Below are 19,928 nucleotides of genomic sequence, written 5' to 3'. Positions count from 1 at the left end.
AAAACCCATAAGAAACTGGAGTTTCAAATGCAAAATGTGATAAAAGAAAATCAGTTTGCTTTCCCCTTGTTTTACTGGATTAAGAAGTAGTATTATGGCTATGGACAATAATTCAGAAAGGTGTCTGAGAAATGCCTGAGAACAGTTTTCTTCAGCATTCTTATAGAATCAAAGCAAGAAAATACTTAGAAACTGGTATTGACTTTGTGAGACAGAAATTGTAAGTAAAAATGACAAGGAGTCCACATTTTTCTTCTAAATAGGGTAAGATTTAAAATCTATTCACACTAATATTCTGATTTTATTTAACTATTTATTGAATTACTACTAATGCACAAAATAGTATATATGTCCTATAATTCTTGGTGCTTTTTGTAAGAAATGCATTGTTGAAATGACCTGACCATAAGTCTAATTCATTTATAACCTTTGTACATATTTATGTGTTTTGTGGAGATAGATGTACATGTATAAGGTGATAATGTAGTTTTATGCAAACCTAGATATAAAATATACCACTGTTTACTTTATTCGTTGAGGAACATTTAAAATGAAGAATCTTTTTCATTTTTATAATCGAGCATTCTTCAACTTGCCCAAACCTCACCAGTTTTAGTTTCCTACAGGTTCCAACAAGCAACATCCTTTTTTCTCCTCATGAGAATATGAGTATTTCAAATTTCACATGCAGGGAAGATTATGCAGACTTTCCCCTAGAATGTGTTCCCTTTTCTGTTTGCATAATAGTTTCAGATTGAGACTAGTCAAAGGATCCAAGTTCTGCCTCTTTCTCTCTATGTAGGACAGGCTTATGGTTAAAGTGAAATAGAAAGAATGCCTGAGAAGTGTGATTTGATACTTTTCAGAGATCCAGTAGACATTTAAGTTTCAGTGTCTTATTTAGCAACTCACTTACTCATAACAGATCTAAAAATTTTTCAGATCGTGTATGTTCTTGAGTATCTTAACTATTCTAAGATTCTGGTCCTTTTGTTTCATGTGGAAACAATGTTCATGATTTCTACTCCACAGAGCACAACTGAGTCTAGTACTAGGTTGCTATACTTTCCCTCTATAGCTCAAATGAATAAGGAAATAAAGGATGAGAATGAAGATGAGCTATTAAGTCCTATTTGATTTTACTGTACTTTTACTCTTGATTTTTCTAGCAGTCATTTTAAAATAATAATAATTAACATAGCTTTATAGACTACTTTCAATATTGTAAGTGTGTTTGTCTGAGTGTGTAGAGTTGGAGATGTCACTGTATAACTCTTTAGACAAGGCTGACCTTACACTTAGAGAAGTCTACCTGCCTTTGTTTCTCAAATGCTAGGATTAAAGACGTGTTATGTTTAGTATGGAGGATGCCACTTTCTATCGTGGTAACATCAAAGGTGGGCACTCTATTTTCAAGTGGGTCACTGTATTCCCAGTATATTACTCAAGATTATCAGAGGTAGTTGTCTGTCGGTTGTGATTTTTCCTAAATTTTGCATTTTTGTCTCCCCAGATTTTCTTGGAGAACAATGGCTATGGCAAATGGCTCTTTGGTGATGGAATTCATTCTCTTGGGCATAACAGAAGAGCCTGACCTCCAAGTACCCCTTTTCTTCCTCTTTCTTGTAATATATATGATAACTACATTAGGAAATTTGGCTTTGATTATTTTAATTTTGTTAAATTCTCACCTTCATACCCCCATGTACTTTTTCCTCTTCAACTTGTCCCTCATAGACCTCTGTTATTCTTCAGTGATTATCCCCAAAATGCTAATGAACTTCTTGCTGAAGAAGAATGTTATCTCTTACACAGGTTGCATGGCCCAGCTCTACTTGTTTTGCTTTTTTGCCATTTCTGAATATTATGTACTAACAGCAATGGCCTATGATCGTTATGTAGCTATCTGTAATCCACTCTTGTATAAAATGGCTATGTCCCCTAGGGTGTGTTTCTGTCTTATGCTTGGTTCATATTTGATGGGGTTTTCTGGTGCCATGATCCATACTGGATTCATGCTGAGACTGACCTTCTGTGATTTGAACACCATCAACCACTACTTCTGTGACATCCTCCCTTTGCTGCAGCTCTCCTGCACCAGCACCTATGTCAATGAGATAGAGCTGTTCATTGTAGCAGGAAAGGACATTGTTGTTCCTACCTCCATTATTCTTACTTCCTACGGCTTCATTCTTTGTACCATATTCCAGGTGAGGTCCACTGAGAGCAAATACAAAGCCTTCAGTACCTGCAGCTCCCATTTATTTGCTGTATCTCTGTTTTTTGGATCAAGCACCTTTATGTATCTTCAGCCCTCGTCAGCTGGGTCTATGGCTGAGGGGAAAATTTCTTCCATCTTTTATACTATTGTGATTCCCATGATTAATCCCTTAATCTACAGCTTGAGGAACAAAGATGTTAAAGTTGCCCTGAGAAGAACCCTGAGTAGGAGAATGTATTGATCAAAATTTCACGTAATCTTTGTAGTTAAACCTCAGATAAATTATCAGTGCCTAGTGCTGTTTGAGTACAGCTTTCTTGTCCAAATTCTTCTATAGTGGCTTCTTATGATTGAAGTTGCTTTGTTTGCATGCTCTTCCTTTTAAGGTATGCTTTATTAGTTATCCATAATAAAAAGAATATTTTTCCTTCCTTGAAACAAATGTTAGGTTGATCGAATGCCTTTGTGGAAAAATAGTAATGTCTGCAACTGAAATGAAATATTAATCCTATACTATGTCAATACTTTTGCCTTCTTCTCCTGGGCATGAATACATTGCTTTCAAATGTTGGTAATTGATATATAAAGCTATCAGTGCCTTGATTGTTGCAGGTGTAAAGAGTGTGTCACAAATTAATTTATCACTGTCTGAAATGTTTTAAAAGAAGCAATTGAGTTGAATTAGTTAGTTGTAATTTTGGCTGCTTCACAACATGGCTAGACAGTTTTAAATTTCCATATCTTGTCAACAGAAACACACTTTTAAAAGACCCATAACACATGATGAAATAGAAGTGGTAATTAAAAATCTCCTAACTATGGGATCTTAGAGTTGTTTTGATTTGCATTTCCCTGATGGCTAAGGATGTTGAACACTTTCTTATGTGTCTTTCAGCCATTTTAGATTACTCTATTGAGAACTGTCTATTTAGTTCTGTACCCCACTTTTTTAATTGGATTATTTGATGTTTTGGAGACTAGCTTCTTGAGTTCTTTGTTACACCTGTTAGAATGGCTAAAATCAATAACACCAATGACAGTTTATGCTGGAGGGGATACACTCCTCCACTGCTGGTGGAAGTGCCAAATCGTACAGCCAATTTGGAAATCAGTATGGTGATTCCTCAGGAAAATGGGAATCAGTCTACCACAAGATCCAGCAATTCCACTGTTAGGCATACACCCAAAAGAAGCACATTCATACAATAAGGACATCTGTTTAACTATGTTCATAGCAGCGTTGTTTGTAATAGTCAGAACCTGGAAGCAACCCAGATGCCCCTCAACTGAAGAATGAATAGAGAAAATGTAGAATGTGGGTGTCAGTGGACATAAATACAATGGAGTACTACTCAATGGAAAAAACCAACAACAATGAAATCTTGAAATTCGTAGGCAAATGGAGAGAACTAGAAGAAAACATTCTGAGCAATGCAACCCAGTCACAAAAAGACAAACATGGTATGTACATATGTGGATTTTAGACATAGAGTAAAGGATTATCAGTCTACAATCTACACTGCCAGAGAAGCTAGTAAACAAGGAGGACCCTAAGAGAGACATACATGGTCCCCTGGAGAAGGGGAAAGGGACAAGATCTCCTGAGCAAATTGGGAGTATTGGGGAAGGGGAGAGGGAACTAGGAGAATAGGAAGGGAAGAAGAGGAGGGGTAAGGAGGACATGATGGGGCAAAGAGGTTGAGTTAGGGTAAGAACAGAAGAGAGCAAGATAAGAGATAATACAATAGAGGGAGACATTATAGGTTTAAACAGAAATCAGACACTAGGGTAATGTCTGGAGAGCTACAAAGATGACACAAACTATCATTCTAAGCAACAGAGGAGAGGCTACCTTAAATGCCCTCCCCTGATAATGAGATTGATGACTAACTTATATGCCATCCTATAGCCTTCCTCCAGCAGCTGGTGGAAGGAAAAGCAGACACCCACAGCTAAACCTTGAACTGAACTGAAATCCAGTTGCAGAGAAGGAGGACTGATGAACAAAAGGGTCCATACCAGGTTGGTGAAAACCACAGAAACAGCTGACCTGAACAAGGGAGAAAGCTCCTGGTACCCAGACTGATAGCTGGGAAACCAGCATGGGACTGATCAAGAGTCCCTGAATGTGGGTGTCAGTGAGGAGACCTTGGAAATCTATAGCGCCCCTTGTAGTGAATCAGTACCCATCCCTAGCATAAGAATGGACTTTGGGAGCCCATCCCATATGGAGGGGCATTCCCTGAGCCTAAACACAAGGGGGTGGGCCTAGGCCCTATCCCAAAGGTTATGCCAGACCCTGAAGACCCCCTATGGAAGGCATTGCCCTCCAAGGGAAGCAGAAACGGTATGGGATATGTAGGGTGTTAGTTGGGGGGCAGGGGAAGAGAGAAGGGTGAGGTACTAGGGATTGACATGTAAAATAATCTTTCTAATTAAAATTTAAAAATTATAAAGAAAATATTAACCATCAAAAAAATCTCCCAATGTCTACAAAGTCTCCAAAAACACAGGCTGTTATTGAAATAGATTTTTGTTCCATAAAGAAAACAATTTTACAACAGCTATTGTACACTATAAAAAGCTAAAGTGTCTTCCCGTAGTTCAGGAAGCAGAAATCATGGAGTAAAACCAAGCCTGTTGATGATAAAAACTTTGAAGGGGAACAAATGGTCACTTTGAACCATAAACCAAGTGTTAAATGTCACTCTGCATCTAAAAGAGAGCAAAAGACAAGTCACCTAGATTCAGTTTTTGCAATGCCTAACCATTTAATGGATAGTAGATAAGAAGTGTATATGGAATTACAATTCTCTTAGGAAATATTTTAACTGTGGTGTGTGTATCAGATGAGGAATATTCAGCTCAGGCATTTTTTGGCCTGCTTTCTCTGAGGAAAAAAAGTCTGCTATTCTCCCTTTATAAAATCAACACCACAGTTAGCATATTCATCAAATACATCTTTCAAATACTTGTTGCTCTTAAATCGAACAGAATTTTTTTTTTTTTTTGGTTTTTCAAGACAGAGTTTCTCTGTGTAGCTTTGGAACCTATCCTGGCACTCTCTCTGGAGACCATGCTGGCCACAAACTCACAGAGATCCACCTCCCTCTGCCTCCCGAGTGCTGGGATTATAGGTGTGTGCCACCAATGCCTGGCTTCGAACAGAATTTTATTGCTTTATATTGCATATGGAAATTACACAATGGAGCATGAAAAGCAGGGATAATTTAGTGCTGTCTAGGTTTTCTTACCTTCTTTACAACTTTTTTTTCATAGCAAGTAGCATAAACCAACATATGCTATGTATTTATCACTCACTTCCAACATTCCTATTACAATAGCCCACCTTACTCCATCTCTACAAATCTATCTTTCTTATATTCATGTCTATTTACTTTATCTTGTGAGCAACAAAAATTGATCAAGGACATCTCTGTGATTATCAGTTAACCATTGAGGCCTGGTGGGATCAACAACAGGAATACAGTTAAAAGCAGCAATTACTCTTGTACCAGAATCTATCCATAGCCAATAGATGAGAGAAAAGTAAGGCTCTTTGAACTCTTCCCTGTCATTGACTGATTGTCTGGTATTATGTGGGCCCATTGAAGATGGTGCAGTGGTTGTATCTGTCTGGAGAACATCATTTTGTAACCCTTCACCCTATCTGCTGACACATAGTTCCTGCTCCTCTCCCTCAATGCACTCTGAGCCTTAGATTGGTGATATAAATTACTTATTTAAGATCATGCCAATAGTCATTGCCCATTCTCTAATCTTGTACACTCAGGAGTCTCCACTTTATCACTACCCATTGTAAGAAGTGGCTTCTTTGATTAAAGCTGCAAGCTTGTTTTGTTTACAAGCATGGGTGTTTAGGAAGCAGTCTGCTATGTCAGGTTAGTTAACCATCAAAATTATGCTCCATGCACAGACCTAATATCTCTCAAGACTGGGGTTGTTAGTCATGCTTACAGAATTAGGCATTGTAGGTTATTCATTATGACCACTATATTAGAGCCAGTGTTGCTACAAAAGAGAAGTGTAGAACTTGTATTTTTGCACTATTTTCTTCACAAATTCATTCTGATTAATTAAGTAACAATTATAACTCATTATCAAAAGTCCTTAAATTGTTCTATATTTTTCAATTCATGCAAAAAGATCCACATTTTCTGTTATTTCTGAAAATGCTTTTGATGTGTATTCATCATGATATCAAAGCTTTATGAAGAATGGAGGGTAATCACACTTGTAAAGCTCTGCAGAGAAACCAAAATGAGAAGAAATTCCAGTTGAATTTTCATTAATGATTCTCCATGCTAATATCCTTTATTTGTTGTTTATGTTGTTGTTTTGACCTGTTCCCTATTTGTTTGGTATTCCCCTAAAATCATATTATTGCAACAAAAAGACCCGTAAAATATTTAAGGTGCTTTTTGCAAATGAACTCAGTTCCTAAACCTGTCATCTGCCAGCTACACTACCACAACAATCATGTGATTTACTAATGAAAAGAACCATCAAAATGTCCTCTTGAAGAAGCCTGGAGGAAACAAAATCCTTCTCCTGGATTTCTATACCACGCAGAAAATGTAAAATGTTTTAAGACACCAATTTTGTGAAATAAAACTAATAAAATAATGTAGAAAGAAATTATGATAAAATGAATGGAACTTCAAATAAGAAGATAACATATGATTTTGGAACCTTTATTCTCAGAACTGTGTGGCATATATTATTAATATAAATAAACATAAGAATCATCATAATATAATAAATATATATTGATGATGTCTAAAACATGATATACCTATATCCTCAAAGGAATCCAAGCAACATAGTATTGTTTTAAACAATAACAAGTATCATTCACTACTTTCAAGGATAATGTTTATAGTGAAAATGAAGAAGTAAAATAAAATCTGCCCTATTATTAAAAGAAGAAAATTGCTAAGGAAGATATTCTACCCAGGCTAAGGAAGCAAACAATCAAACAAACAAACAACAAAAAAACAACTACAAAGTAAAAACTGAAAATAAGAAACCTCCAGTTTTCCTTTACATGGTAAAAACAAAATCTGTTACGAAAGATTGTAACAATCAAACACAGAAATTCCGTGTTTTAATTAAAAACAAATAGAAATTCTGATTAAAAGATTTTTTTGCTCAGAGTATTTCTTAATGCAGCTTTAACATCTTTGTTCCTCAAGCTATAAACTAATGGATTCAGCATGGGAATTACAGTGGTATAAATAATTGAAGATGCTTTTCCATTATTCCTTGGTCCAGCTGAATTGGGCTTGAGATACATAAATGCACCAGATCCAAAGAACAGAGAGACAGCAATTATGTGGGAACTGCAAGTGCTGAAGGCTTTTGACCTGCCCTCAGTGGACCTCATTTGGAATATGCTGGAAAGGACGAAGCCATAAGAGATAAAGATGATGAAAGTGGGCACAATGATGTCTTTTCCTGCTACAATGAAAATCTCTATCTTATTAACATAGGTGTTGGTGCATGAGAGCTGTAGCAAAGGGAGGGCATCACAGAAATAGTGGTCGATGGTTTTTCCATCACAGAAGGTCAGTCTCAAGACATATCCAGTGTGGATCATGGCACTAGAAAACCCCATGAAGTATGAACCAAGCATAAGATAGGAACACACCTTGTGAGACATAGCAACATTATACAATAGTGGATTGCAGATGGCCACATAGCGATCATAGGCCATTGATGTCAGGACATAACACTCAGAAATGACACAAAAACAAAATAAGTAAAACTGAGTCATACATCCTACATAGGAGATAATATTTTCCTTTAATATAAAGTTCATTAGCATTTTCGGTGTAATTACAGAAGAGTAACAAAAGTCTACAAAGGATAAGTTAGAAAGGAAAAAATACATAGGGGTGTGAAGGTGAGAATTCAACACAATGAGAATAATTAAAACCAAATTCCCCAATGCTGTTATCATGTACATTACTAGAAAGAGCAGGAACAGGGGTATTTGGAGGTTAGGCTGGCCTGTTAATCCCAAAAGAATGAACTCAGTTACCATAGAGTCATTTGCCACAGTCATTTTTTTATAAGACATCCTGTGAAACAAAAAAAATGGTGATATTAGAAGATCATGCAAGATTTTCAATGATTGTTTTACAGATCTGAGAGCAGGGCTGTCAAATCCTATGATGACTGCAATAGAATTCAAGAGGAAAGGCAGAAGTGAGATGCTCATAACAACATTGACCTTATCTCATCTCACTATTTCTTCTTTGTTTCATATCTTCCCTGATACAAATAGAAGCTCTAGTAACCTATATTTTCAATCTATCCTGACTGAACTCTAGTGAGTTAGAACTATGAATCCTGTTTCAAATATAAAACAAAAGAACCAGAATGTAGGAATGGTGAGAACTCTGTTACAGTAGCATTAGATTTCATGTGAGAACTGTACATGCAAAGTGAACTTGCTCATCTAAGCTTCACAACACAGGTATCTACTGACTCTGCAAAAGACTGTTTGCTTGTCTATGGCATTTGTCTAGAAATTTCTCTTGGATTTTAGGACTTTAGAAAATGAGAAATAAATGGCAGAACTCTGGTCCTTAGTATCAGTTTGAAGTCATTTTAACAAAACATGTTTAGGGACATATTACATGAAATGCAATCTGTGTGCAATTTCAGTTATATTCACACAAGGAGAAGTATGAACCTGGCTGCTGGAATACAGGAAGAGAAAATTAGATGTTTCTGGTCAAAATGAAATAGAAGTAAATTATCCAACATGATTATTTCTAGACTTTCAATGTGCCATTGAAAATTAGCTATGTCACATTGTATAACAAATTTCCTATCATGATACAACAGAAAAGAGTGCTCTTATTACATATAGATACAGAAAAGGTTCCCAATATAAAATGAAGCATGTGCCAATTAGCTTCATTGTAAAGTTATTTCCCAGTGAATCAAAAGGAGCATATACCAATTAACTTCATTGAAAAGTTATTTCACAATGAACTGAAAACAAGAAATATATATATATATGCATATATATACATATATACCTTAAATGGAAATTATTGCCATATATACATATATATCAAGTTGTTTTAAAGATCAAGAAAGTAATTTGGTTGCTTACAAAGCTAATCTAATACGTATCCCTGTTATTTACTGCTGAGGTCCTTGATGAACAGTTTCAGGCTCTGTAGCATTGAGTTTCTCATTCCATGAACTTGTGTCACAACAAATGCTCTAACTCTTCAAACTGGCTCATCGTTTTCAATAGTAATCCTTAATCCACTAAAGCAATGGAGAAAAATGAACATATTGTTTATTATCATACTAGTCACTGAGAAAACAGACACTTCAGATGTGTTTAATAATGTAATACACTTGGCTATATGCAAAGTAGAATCTTACTCAGTATCTTCCTAGGAACAGATAGCAGATACAAAGAGAGAAGGAGCTGGCAGCACTTTCATACTATGCTCTGATGGGTAATTCAGATCTTGGGGATTTGAGTCATGCACAAATTTCTCTATGGGGATTTTACATTTTCTGTGCTTGAGCCAATTCTGAACCATCTGCATCCAATCACTTCCATCTCTTCGGGGACAACTATTGTTTTGGTTCTTTTTCTCACTGATCACAGTCTCTACTAATAATGCTACATACAAGGCCATAACTATTTGATGGCAAAATATGTCAATGAATATAGTAACACAGTTCAGGTAATTATCTCTTACAACATTTCTCTCAAGTCAGATTGTATTTTTTTTATTTGGGACCTCTGGAAGAGGATCTAAGCACTTCATACTCACTAGCCAATGCTCTGCCACCAAACTAATTTCCCCAACCTTCAAAATCACTGCAATATGTTGTGTAATTTCTAAGATTTTACAGTTTCTATAAATTCCTGCTTGAATGTCCCTCTTACCTTCCTTAAATGCAACATATTAGTGATTGGCTTAGCATTTCCTACATCTGTTGTAGAGCAGAATGAGGACTAAAAACTCAAAAGGTCTGTATTTTATTTCTCTCTCATCTACTACCTTACTATGATAGTTTGGAGAGGTTATTGAACATCCCCATGCCTCAGGTTTTGCTTGTAAAATAGGAATGGTCAACGTAGAACATCTTTCATTGGAATGTTGTAGTGATTTTAAAAAAAAAATAAGGGGATAGAGATCAAATAATGCCCTGCCTATGGGAAATGATGAAATATTGTCTGAGTATATGTGCTATTGGACTTATGAAAGGCTCTGTGTATATTAAATATCATTTGATAATATAATAAACTGAGAAACTTTTAAAATGAAATTTAAAAATGGAGTTATCAACACCCCAGAGATTACTGGCTTGAGAAGGATTGTTTGAAATATGTACACAACAGCTTCATGTTGGAACTATCTATAAATATTAAATAACAGAAATGGATGTTGCACTGGTGTTAGTTATTCAAATTAGACTCATTTTGAAATACAATTGCAACATCTACTAAATTGTATAAGGAATATATATGGAAAATATCATACTATATTTTACATTTATGTATTTGTTACTCACAAAGCCTGTTGTGTGAGTCAGAACCTTATGTTATCATATTAATATTTCATATGATTTACATATGGACATTCACATTCTGTTAATGCTCAGTATATTGAATAAAACATTTAAAAAATTCTGTCAAGCCGGTAACAAATTCTCATAATTTTAGCTCTCAGGAGGTTTTAAGGTCTGAAGGTCATGATTTCCAGGACAGTTTATCTTTTATCTTGCTTATCAACTATATCTTTCAACTAGTGTTCAACTTAGTTAGCAATAAAATTCCCTGATGCTGGAAACAGAACCCAATCATGTTACTGGCCTGGACTTGCAGGTTGTTCTTCAGGGACAAAGTCCTGAGTGGGAGAACAATAAGATTAAAATACAAAGAAAATAAAAAATCTTCAAATATGCCCCTCCTTACTTCTTCTTACTTTCATGGTTTCCTTTTTCACTGATTGTTGCTACATGCACAAATATATATATATGTATATGTATATGTATATGTATATATATATATGTATATGTATATGTATATGTATATATATGCATATATATTCCTAAATATAACTGGGTCAGCATTTCTAATGTTACTTTGTAAATATATATTCAGGGCTGACCATTGGATATTGGATAACTAATTTGTGTGCTCTCCTCTGAAGAAAACTGTCTCTTCCACTTTCAGCATTCTTTTGTTATCTATCTTATAGACTTTTTCCATTTAATTTATACTTTAGGAATTTATTTATGTTGTGAAGAGTGTAAATAAAATGTATCATGATATGAAAATGTGTATATTTTTGTCTTAGTGTGTCTATGTTGATAGAAACAAGGTATAACTAAAAGTTATTAGGCACGTAAATATTATAAAATTCTAAAACATTATAAATTATTTCTATGTTGTATGTACAAGTTTTTAAAATCTGTTTAAATATGTAAATGAGTGAATAAATCAATATATACCTCCACATGGCATAATCAATAAATTTCTTCTTCAGAGCCCAGCAACTTAAATATTAAGAAGCTCCTTATAACTGAATGTGCTTGCACAGTTAGGAAGCAGGGCCATAGAACATATGATTATGCTATATACCCATTGAATAAAAACAGGATTTGAAATCAGTGTATATAATCATGTCATGTCTGCAGCATAGTATAGCAACTCAGATAAATACAAATGTGTTAATCTTTGACTAAGAGTTGATAAAATTTAAAAAAATAATGCTGAACACACCGCAAAGCCTGTTCTGAGTTCGTCAGTCTTCCTGCAGAGTACATGTCTTCATGGCCATTGTAATCAACACTGGCTCTGAGAAGTAAATGCTTGCTTATGGAAGTGGCCAATTAATTAAATTTAGTGATTTACCAAAAAACTTGCTGTGCTCACCTTTTATAGGAGACTCACTTTTTGTTACAGATTTAAAATGTAATTATTTCCCACTAAAGTAGATTACCATTTTCCCAATACTCTGGCCAAAGCAGATTCCATGGCTTCCACTGTAACTCATGTTTGTGACAACATCAATAAATTACATGTTTCACATATATTCTGTAGTCATTTGTACAATATTCAAACATATACAAACTTACAAACTGCTTTACAACAAGTGACAGTCTAAAGTAGACTGGTGAATGATACAAGACCTCAAATCTGCACAATGAACTATAGGTAACTAAACAATGTTGAGAGCAGAAACCCTGAAAACATATATTACAAGTAACATCATATAGACATAACAGAATGCATTTAGGAATATTTGAATATATATATATATATATATATATATATATATATATGCAAGAAACAACAATTAATGATAAAATGACATGAATTAGAAAGAGATCAAGGAAGGGTATATGGAAAGCTTTGGAGAGATGAAAGGGATGTGGGAAAGGATATGATTACACTGTAATCTCAAAAAGTAAAAGATATGTTTAAATACATCATTTTGTTTTTAAATGACAAGACTAGCAAATTATTGTAAAATATGACACATGAATGAATGCTTTTTGAGAAATACAAATACATGAATAAATAAATTTAAGTGCTAAATCAAGTAAATTTCTTCCCTTCAAAGCTTTCTCCATTTGATATTTACAAAAAAGATACTTATACTTTTAAAGGTGAATTTTATAAAGAAACTGAAAATATGAAACAAAATTATAGGATGACTTGATTTTCTCTGAAAAAGCAATTGACTCTGATTTTAGGGCATTTTGAAGTTTATATTGTATATTTTCAAAAGAGAGTTATAACCCTGTTATCGTCACTTTTGGTAACTGAATAATAATGAAATCCATCAAGAGTTGCCCTGTGATTAGTGTTGCAGGGGTCTCAATGATTGCTACACATATTATTTTCTTATTCAAATATACTTTTTTCAAATAAGTAAAAAAAATTACCAAAAGCTATTATATATAAGCAAAAAATACTGCTCCCAAGTCAACTGTTTTGCAAATGGACTAAACTTGAAAGAACAGATACCTCAGTTGATCTAAGTAAGCTAAAAGTCAAGAAGCTATAACTTAAGTATTACCATAACCCCTCCAATAAAACCTAAGCATACAGTATGAGCCATTCAATGGAAGCAAGTCACTACTGATGTACTTCTTAAAATTAGCCATGCTTGCTTTTTGAACAAGGCAAGTAAGAAAACAAATTATATGGGATCAATTTTATAGAACTAAAAGAGAACAAAAATGCTGCTACAATGACAAAAGGAGTGACTTAGTATGGAATGTCATCTGATCAGTATTTCTTACTTCAATCATGTTTTGTGTTTTTGTTTGCTTTTCTTTGGTTTGGTATGCATATTAGGTTTTGGTTTGATCCATGGGAAAGATTGTTTGTTTGTTTTATTTGGGCTTGTGTTGCGAGCCAAATCTCAGGGCTTGGCATAAGAACTTAGGCCATGCTTGGCAGGCCACATAGTTAACCTTTACATAGCATCTCCTTAGAAACTCAGCTCAAGAAAAGAAACAACTTGACCCAGTCCTCATCCACAGGCTCAGTCACCTAGGCAACCCTTCCTGAACCTCTTATTCATGAACTCTTTACCATGCCAAACATCCTCTTTGTGGCTTCCTAATATCCTGCCTACACTAACACCTGGGCACAAACAACCTATTCTACCCCTCCCCATATCCTGCTCTGCCGACTATATAAGCTAGCCTGAGAAAAAAGTAAAGTTTGCCACTTGAACAGAATCCTGTCTTGTGGTCGTTCTTTCTGTTTCTCTTGTCCCCATTCCCTATCCCTGACTCTCTTGCCCCAGGTTGATGTCCTGTAGGTCAGGACAGGCTTGGTTTGCTTTTCTTTGCTTTGGCTTTGGTTTTATCCATCAGAAATATTAACAATCATACTTTTTAATTTTTATTAGTTTATCAGTGAAAGCTTAGCCAAAACCTCATCAACACAAGGGGAGTTAAAATGGTTAAATCTCTATAAAGCAAAATTACATCAGATAAAATTTCTGTGTGATTTTAATGGATAATTTTCTACACTGACATGTCTTGCTTATTTAACATGTCTTGTATCTCTTGATATATTTCCTTAACCAGAAATCCTTTTATAAAAGGCTTCAGATGTTTTTTATTCAAAGATATAATCTCCATGTTGATACAATCATCACCTAATTGTGTAGGCACAAAAGACATGTTCCCCTTAAAACAAAAAAACAATAGGATGTTTTAGCAAATACTAAACCTGCAATGCACCTGAGCTCAGTTTGTTTTTCATTAAGTACCAAGGACAGAAGAACCAAAAATTGCAAATGCTACACTTTTTTCTTTAATAAAACAACATTAATAGTATACACAGAAATATAGAGAAAATAATGGTAGACATAAAAGAGTAATTTTTTTTTTAAAAAATGATAGTCATTGGAAAATCTTGGGTCAATATGTACACTATCAATCTAGGTGAGTTTCAACACATTATTTGTATTGGAAATATATTTTAAAAATACAACTGAGTTTATTTATATTCAGAGTAAATATCATACATCTGAGAGAGGAATGTATACTGTATATTCTTTACACATGTGGTGTGGATTTTATTCAATAGCTGATACAGAAATACCTATGTGTGTTAAACAATGCATCTGTAACTTGAATGACTGTGTTAAGAGGCTGTAAATACAACTAAATATAGAATGCAAGGAACCTTCTAGTTCCATCCATTTTCCTGCAAATTTCAAGATTCCATTGTTTTTTTTTTTTCTGCTGAGTAGTACTCCATTGTGTAAATATACCACATTTTCTCTATCCATTTTTGGTTGAGGGGCATCTGGCTGCTTCCAGTTTCTGGCTATTACAAATAGTGCTGCTATGAGCATCGTTGAACAGATGTCCTTGTTGTATGAATGTGCTTCTTTTGGGTATATGCCTAGGAGTGGAATTAATTGCTGGACCTTGTGGTAGACTCATTCCCATTTTCTTGAGGAGTCACCATACTGATTTACAAAGTGGCTGTACAAGTTGGCACTCCCACCAGCAGTGGAGGAGTGTTTCTCTTTCTTCACATCCTCTCCAGTATGAACTGTCATTGGTGTTTTTGATTTTGGCCATTCTGACAGGAGTAAGATGGTATCTCAGAGTTGTTTTGATTTGCATTTCCCTAATGGATAAGGATGTTGAACACTTTCTTATGTGTCTTTTAGCCATTTTAGATTCCTCTAAAGAGAATTGTCTATTTAGTTCTGTACCCCATTTTTTAATTGGATTGTTTGGTGTTTTGGAGACTAGCTTCTTGAGTTCTTTGTATATTTTGGAGATCAGCCCTCTGTCAGATGTGGGCTTGGTGAATATCTTCTCCCAGTCTGTGGGCTGTCGATTTGTCTTGCTGACTGTGTCCTTTGCCTTACAGATGCTTCTCAGTTTCAGGAAGTCCCATTTATTAATTGTTGACCTCAGTGTCTGTGCTATTGGTGTAATGTTCAGGAAGTGGTCTCCTGTACCAATTTGTTCAAGGGTATTTTTTACTTTCTCTTCTAAGTGGTTCAGTGTGGCTGGATTTATGTTGAGGTCTTTGATCCATTTGGAGTTAAATTTTGCATCCTGCCACTTTGCTGAAGGTGTTTATCAACTAAAGTTGTTCCCTGGTAGAGTTTTTTTGGTCACTTATGAAAACTATCATATCATCTGCAAATAATGAAAGTGTGACTTTTTCCTTTCCAATTTGTAACCCTTCAATCTCCTTTTGTTGTGTTATTGCTCTAGCTAGAACTTCAAGGACAATATTGAAGAGACATGGAGAGAGTGGACAGCCTTGTCTTGTTCCTGATTTTAGAGGAATTACCCTGGGTTTCTCTCCATTTAGTATGATGTTAGTTGTTGGTTTGCTGTATATTGCTTTTTATCATGTTTAGGTATGTTCCTGTTATTCCTGATTTTTCCAAGATCTTTGTCATGAAGGGATGTTGAATTTTGTCAATGGCTTTTTCAGCATCTAGTGAGATGATCATGTATGAAAAAGGGTACTTGTAACGAGGGCTGGACTGTTAACCTCAAGGGAACAAATTTCATAACCATAGAGCCATTTGCCAGAGTCATTATTTTTTTGCTAAGAGAATCTGCAGAAGTGGCAAAATATATGAAGAAATTAGAGGAACACATAGAGCATTCAAGAATTATTTTTTCTTCTACAAACTGGAAGAACATTCTGAGAATGTCTAGAAATAGCCCATATAAAATCAGTGACTCTGTTTCTTGTTTTATTGTGATATGAACTTAAAATGTCTTCTCCATATTGTAGTCTCTGGTCTAAATACATGTAAAGATATCAAAACCTGTGTATGGACATAATCTTATATTTTCACACCCCAGCAGATATTTTTAACAACTGAACAAGGGGATTTCTTTATTGCCAATAGCATAGACACTGAGATTGACAATTGTAGGGAGATGATAATTATGCAATTAGAGAATTTCTTGGGGTCCAGACCTCTGGTTCCAGTAATCAGGAGTGTTAGCCCCAATTGTATTGCAATTCTAGCTGATTTGCCACTGAATGGCATAACCTCAGTGGAGAAAGTCTCCTAGTTTGCATTTCTACAGCCCTAAGCATTTGAATAGGCCTGCACCAGGGCTGAGAATTGGATCTACTTGAGTAGAGACTGTTTTGAAGTATGTGCTAATAGGGTCTAGAGAGAGGTTGATAAGGAATGGTCCCTGATGTCATGAGAGAACAGTTAGTAAGCAGTTGAGGAAGAGGCTGGAATAAACAGGAGACTCCAGTTTGCAGCATGGGACTGAGAGCTCTCCAAAAACAAGATGCCTGTTTCTGGTCTTTATTGCCATTGGGTATCTAGGAATTTCCAGGTCCATGCTTCCCCATTCAGGACGGACCCTGTGGTGGCTTCTGTAACTTGGAACTGATACAAGCTGGGCTACGCCAGAAAATTAATAAATAGGACCTCCTGAAACTGAGAAGCTTCTGTAGGGGAAAAAACATAGTCAGCAAGACTAAACAGCAGCACAAAGATTGGGAAAAGGTCTTCACCAACCTCACATCAGGCAGAGGGCTGTTTTCCAAAATATACAAAGAATTCAAGAAGCTAGTTGACAAAACACCAAATAATTCAACTAAAAAGTGGGATACAGAACTAAATGGAGAATTCTCAATAGAGGAATTTAAAAATGGCTGAAAGACAATTAAGAATGTGTTCAATATCCTTAGCCATCAGGCAAATGCAAATCAAAACAACTCTGAGATATCATCTTATACCTATCAGAATTGCTAAAGTCAAAAACACCAATGACAGTTTATGCTGGAGAGGATGTGGAGAAAGAAGAATGCTTCTCCATTGCTGGTGGAAGTGCAAACTTTTACAGCCACTTTGGAAACCAGTATGGCGGTTTCTCAGGAAAATGGGAATCACTCTTCCTCAAGACCCAGCAATTCCACTCTTAGGCATATACCCAAAGGATGCACATTCATAAAACAAGGACATCTGTTCACCTATGCTCATAGCAGCATTATTTGTAATAGCCAGAACCTGGAAACCACCTAGGAAGCTGGGAAACCAGCATAGCACTGTTCCAGACCCACTGAACAAGGTTGTCAGTTTGGAGGTTTGGGCAATCTATGGGGTCTCTGGTAGTGGATCAGTATTTATTCCTAGTATACAAATGGACTTTGGGAGCCTACTTCACATAGAGGGATGCTCTCTCAGTCTAGACACACATGGGAGGGTCCAGGCCCTGCTGCATATGATATTACAGATTTGTAGATCCCCATGGAAGGCCTCATCCTTCCTGGGGAGCAGAAAGGAGTTGGGATAGAGGGGTCCTTGGGGAACATGGGAGGAGGGAATGGAGAGGGAACTGGGATTGATATGTAAAAGAAGCTTGTTTCTAATTTAAAATTGGTCTAATTACAATTATAAAAATATAAATATAAATATAAAAACTACATGGCCAATAAAGCTCCCAGAAATAATTATTTTATTTATTCTTTGAGAATTTCATATAATGTGTTTTAGCATAATAATCAGACTTCATAAATTTTTTCTATGCTTATGAAGAACATAGGCCTAAGGAAGAACAACAAATTTCTCTCCATACTCTATCAGGTGAAGAAATGTATTTGAAGTATCTATAGTAAGGATACATAGAACCACTGAGCATTCAGGAAGGAGAAACATCCATCTGCACTAAGTGAAATGTCAGTGCTTAAATATGTGATTTTTATGCCAATTGTGACAGATGAATCAGGCCTTTTGTTTTGAAGGGACCAGCTCCCCATTTCAGCAGCCATAAGAGCATAACATGTGCTTGCCTGACCTTGCCTTGGTCACTAGGAGGTCAGATGCCTCCCTGGTGGCAAGGAACCAATCAGAAGTTATCTGGTGGTGCTATGCTTTATGGCTCTGGGTGTGCTTTATGGGCAAGTGCACAGCAATGACATGTAGAGCATAGCAATTGCCCTGGAGGGGTGCCTATGGACCTTAACAATCAGTTGACCAATCAACACAGGGCAAATCCTCCAAGCCTGGAGGCATACCAATCCTGAGCAGTGCAGGAGACAAAAATCAATATGTCTGACTTTTAATACAAAACTGCACATTAGCTTTTAATATTATTTCAATATAGTCAATCTTCAGAAAAAAATTAAGAAGACTTTTGGAGGGTTTCATGTGCATGTTGTATGACATGAAAATTAACTTGCGTATCTTTCTCTTTGTGTTCCTATTTATGACAATGACATATAGGATTTTTCTAGAAGTTGATAGCAACTGTTACAAAGAGCTAAAGTACTATAATTTCTCTCTACATGTACAGATGGCAGATCAAATATATAAATGAGTACATGAATCAAAATGCATTTCTTCATGCTATAATCAACAAATATCTATTGCAGAGCTCAGAGACTCTGACAGTGATAAGAAGAAAAATTATGGGATGTGTTTGTAAGAAACAATATGAAATCATGTAAAAGTGGAGGTAACAAAAATTTCACAAATGCATAGAGATAGAAGCCTGTGTATATGTTCATTTTGTCTGCACTGTAATATTGAAAGTCAGGCCAAGATGTGAAGGAAGAATAAATCCTACAAAGATTAGAGGATTCAGGAATAAAAACACAGAATACATCTTTCTCAATATTTTTCATGCCTACCAGGATTTTAATATACTGCTATATATTAAAATGTATCTATTATTCTCTCTATAGAGAGCTGTATATATAATACATATATTATTAGTTTATTTTAACAAAATCAAAATTTATACTTTTTTGTTTATTAGTCCTATTTCTTTATAATCTAAACATTTGTTTCAAGGGTTTTATAGTTGAGTGAATAGGGTCTTGGGAAAGAAAAAAATCTTAGTTCACAGTCTCAGTTAAAGACTCTTGCCACTTGAGTCTGGCAAACTAAATTCTTAAAAATGGAGAAAAGGGGTACTGGTTAGACGTTGTACTCATCTTCATCATAAACACACATACAGCACAGAACACACAGAGAGAAAACATTATGGTAAGAAAGTATACATATGGTGAGAAAAATTACACTATGAATATGTAAACAAAATTGATTCAAATGTATATCTTCAGTAACATAAATAATAAGAATGCTACAACTAAAAGCATACAAAACACAGAGAATCTCTCTGTCATTTAAGTATAGACACAGAGAATTTCTGTTTCTGA

The 19,928-nt window shown here is 35.3% G+C and overlaps 2 protein-coding genes across 2 annotated transcripts; one reads left to right on the top strand and one right to left on the bottom strand.

Annotated features, from left to right (window-relative positions):
- Positions 1–1,529: 1,529 nt before the first annotated feature.
- Positions 1,530–2,462, top strand: LOC100751102 (olfactory receptor 145-like). The gene has a single exon (XM_027412257.1). The coding sequence runs from the start codon at positions 1,530–1,532 to the stop codon at positions 2,460–2,462; it is 933 nt and encodes a 310-aa protein (XP_027268058.1).
- Positions 2,463–7,376: 4,914 nt separating this feature from the next.
- Positions 7,377–8,309, bottom strand: LOC100754776 (olfactory receptor 145-like). The gene has a single exon (XM_027412258.1). The coding sequence runs from the start codon at positions 8,307–8,309 to the stop codon at positions 7,377–7,379; it is 933 nt and encodes a 310-aa protein (XP_027268059.1).
- Positions 8,310–19,928: the final 11,619 nt, after the last annotated feature.

The sequence above is a fragment of the Cricetulus griseus genome, chromosome 4, assembly GCF_003668045.3.
Source record: "Cricetulus griseus strain 17A/GY chromosome 4, alternate assembly CriGri-PICRH-1.0, whole genome shotgun sequence".
NCBI classification, from domain to species: Eukaryota; Metazoa; Chordata; class Mammalia; order Rodentia; family Cricetidae; genus Cricetulus; species Cricetulus griseus.
The sequence above is the reverse complement of the archived record's forward strand: the minus strand, read 5'-3'. Positions and strand labels throughout refer to the sequence as shown.

Coding starts and splice junctions, on each gene's coding strand:
- LOC100751102 (XM_027412257.1), top strand. CDS start 1,530: ATGGCTATGGCAAATGGCTCTTTGGTGATGGAATTCATTCTCTTGGGC.
- LOC100754776 (XM_027412258.1), bottom strand. CDS start 8,309: ATGACTGTGGCAAATGACTCTATGGTAACTGAGTTCATTCTTTTGGGA.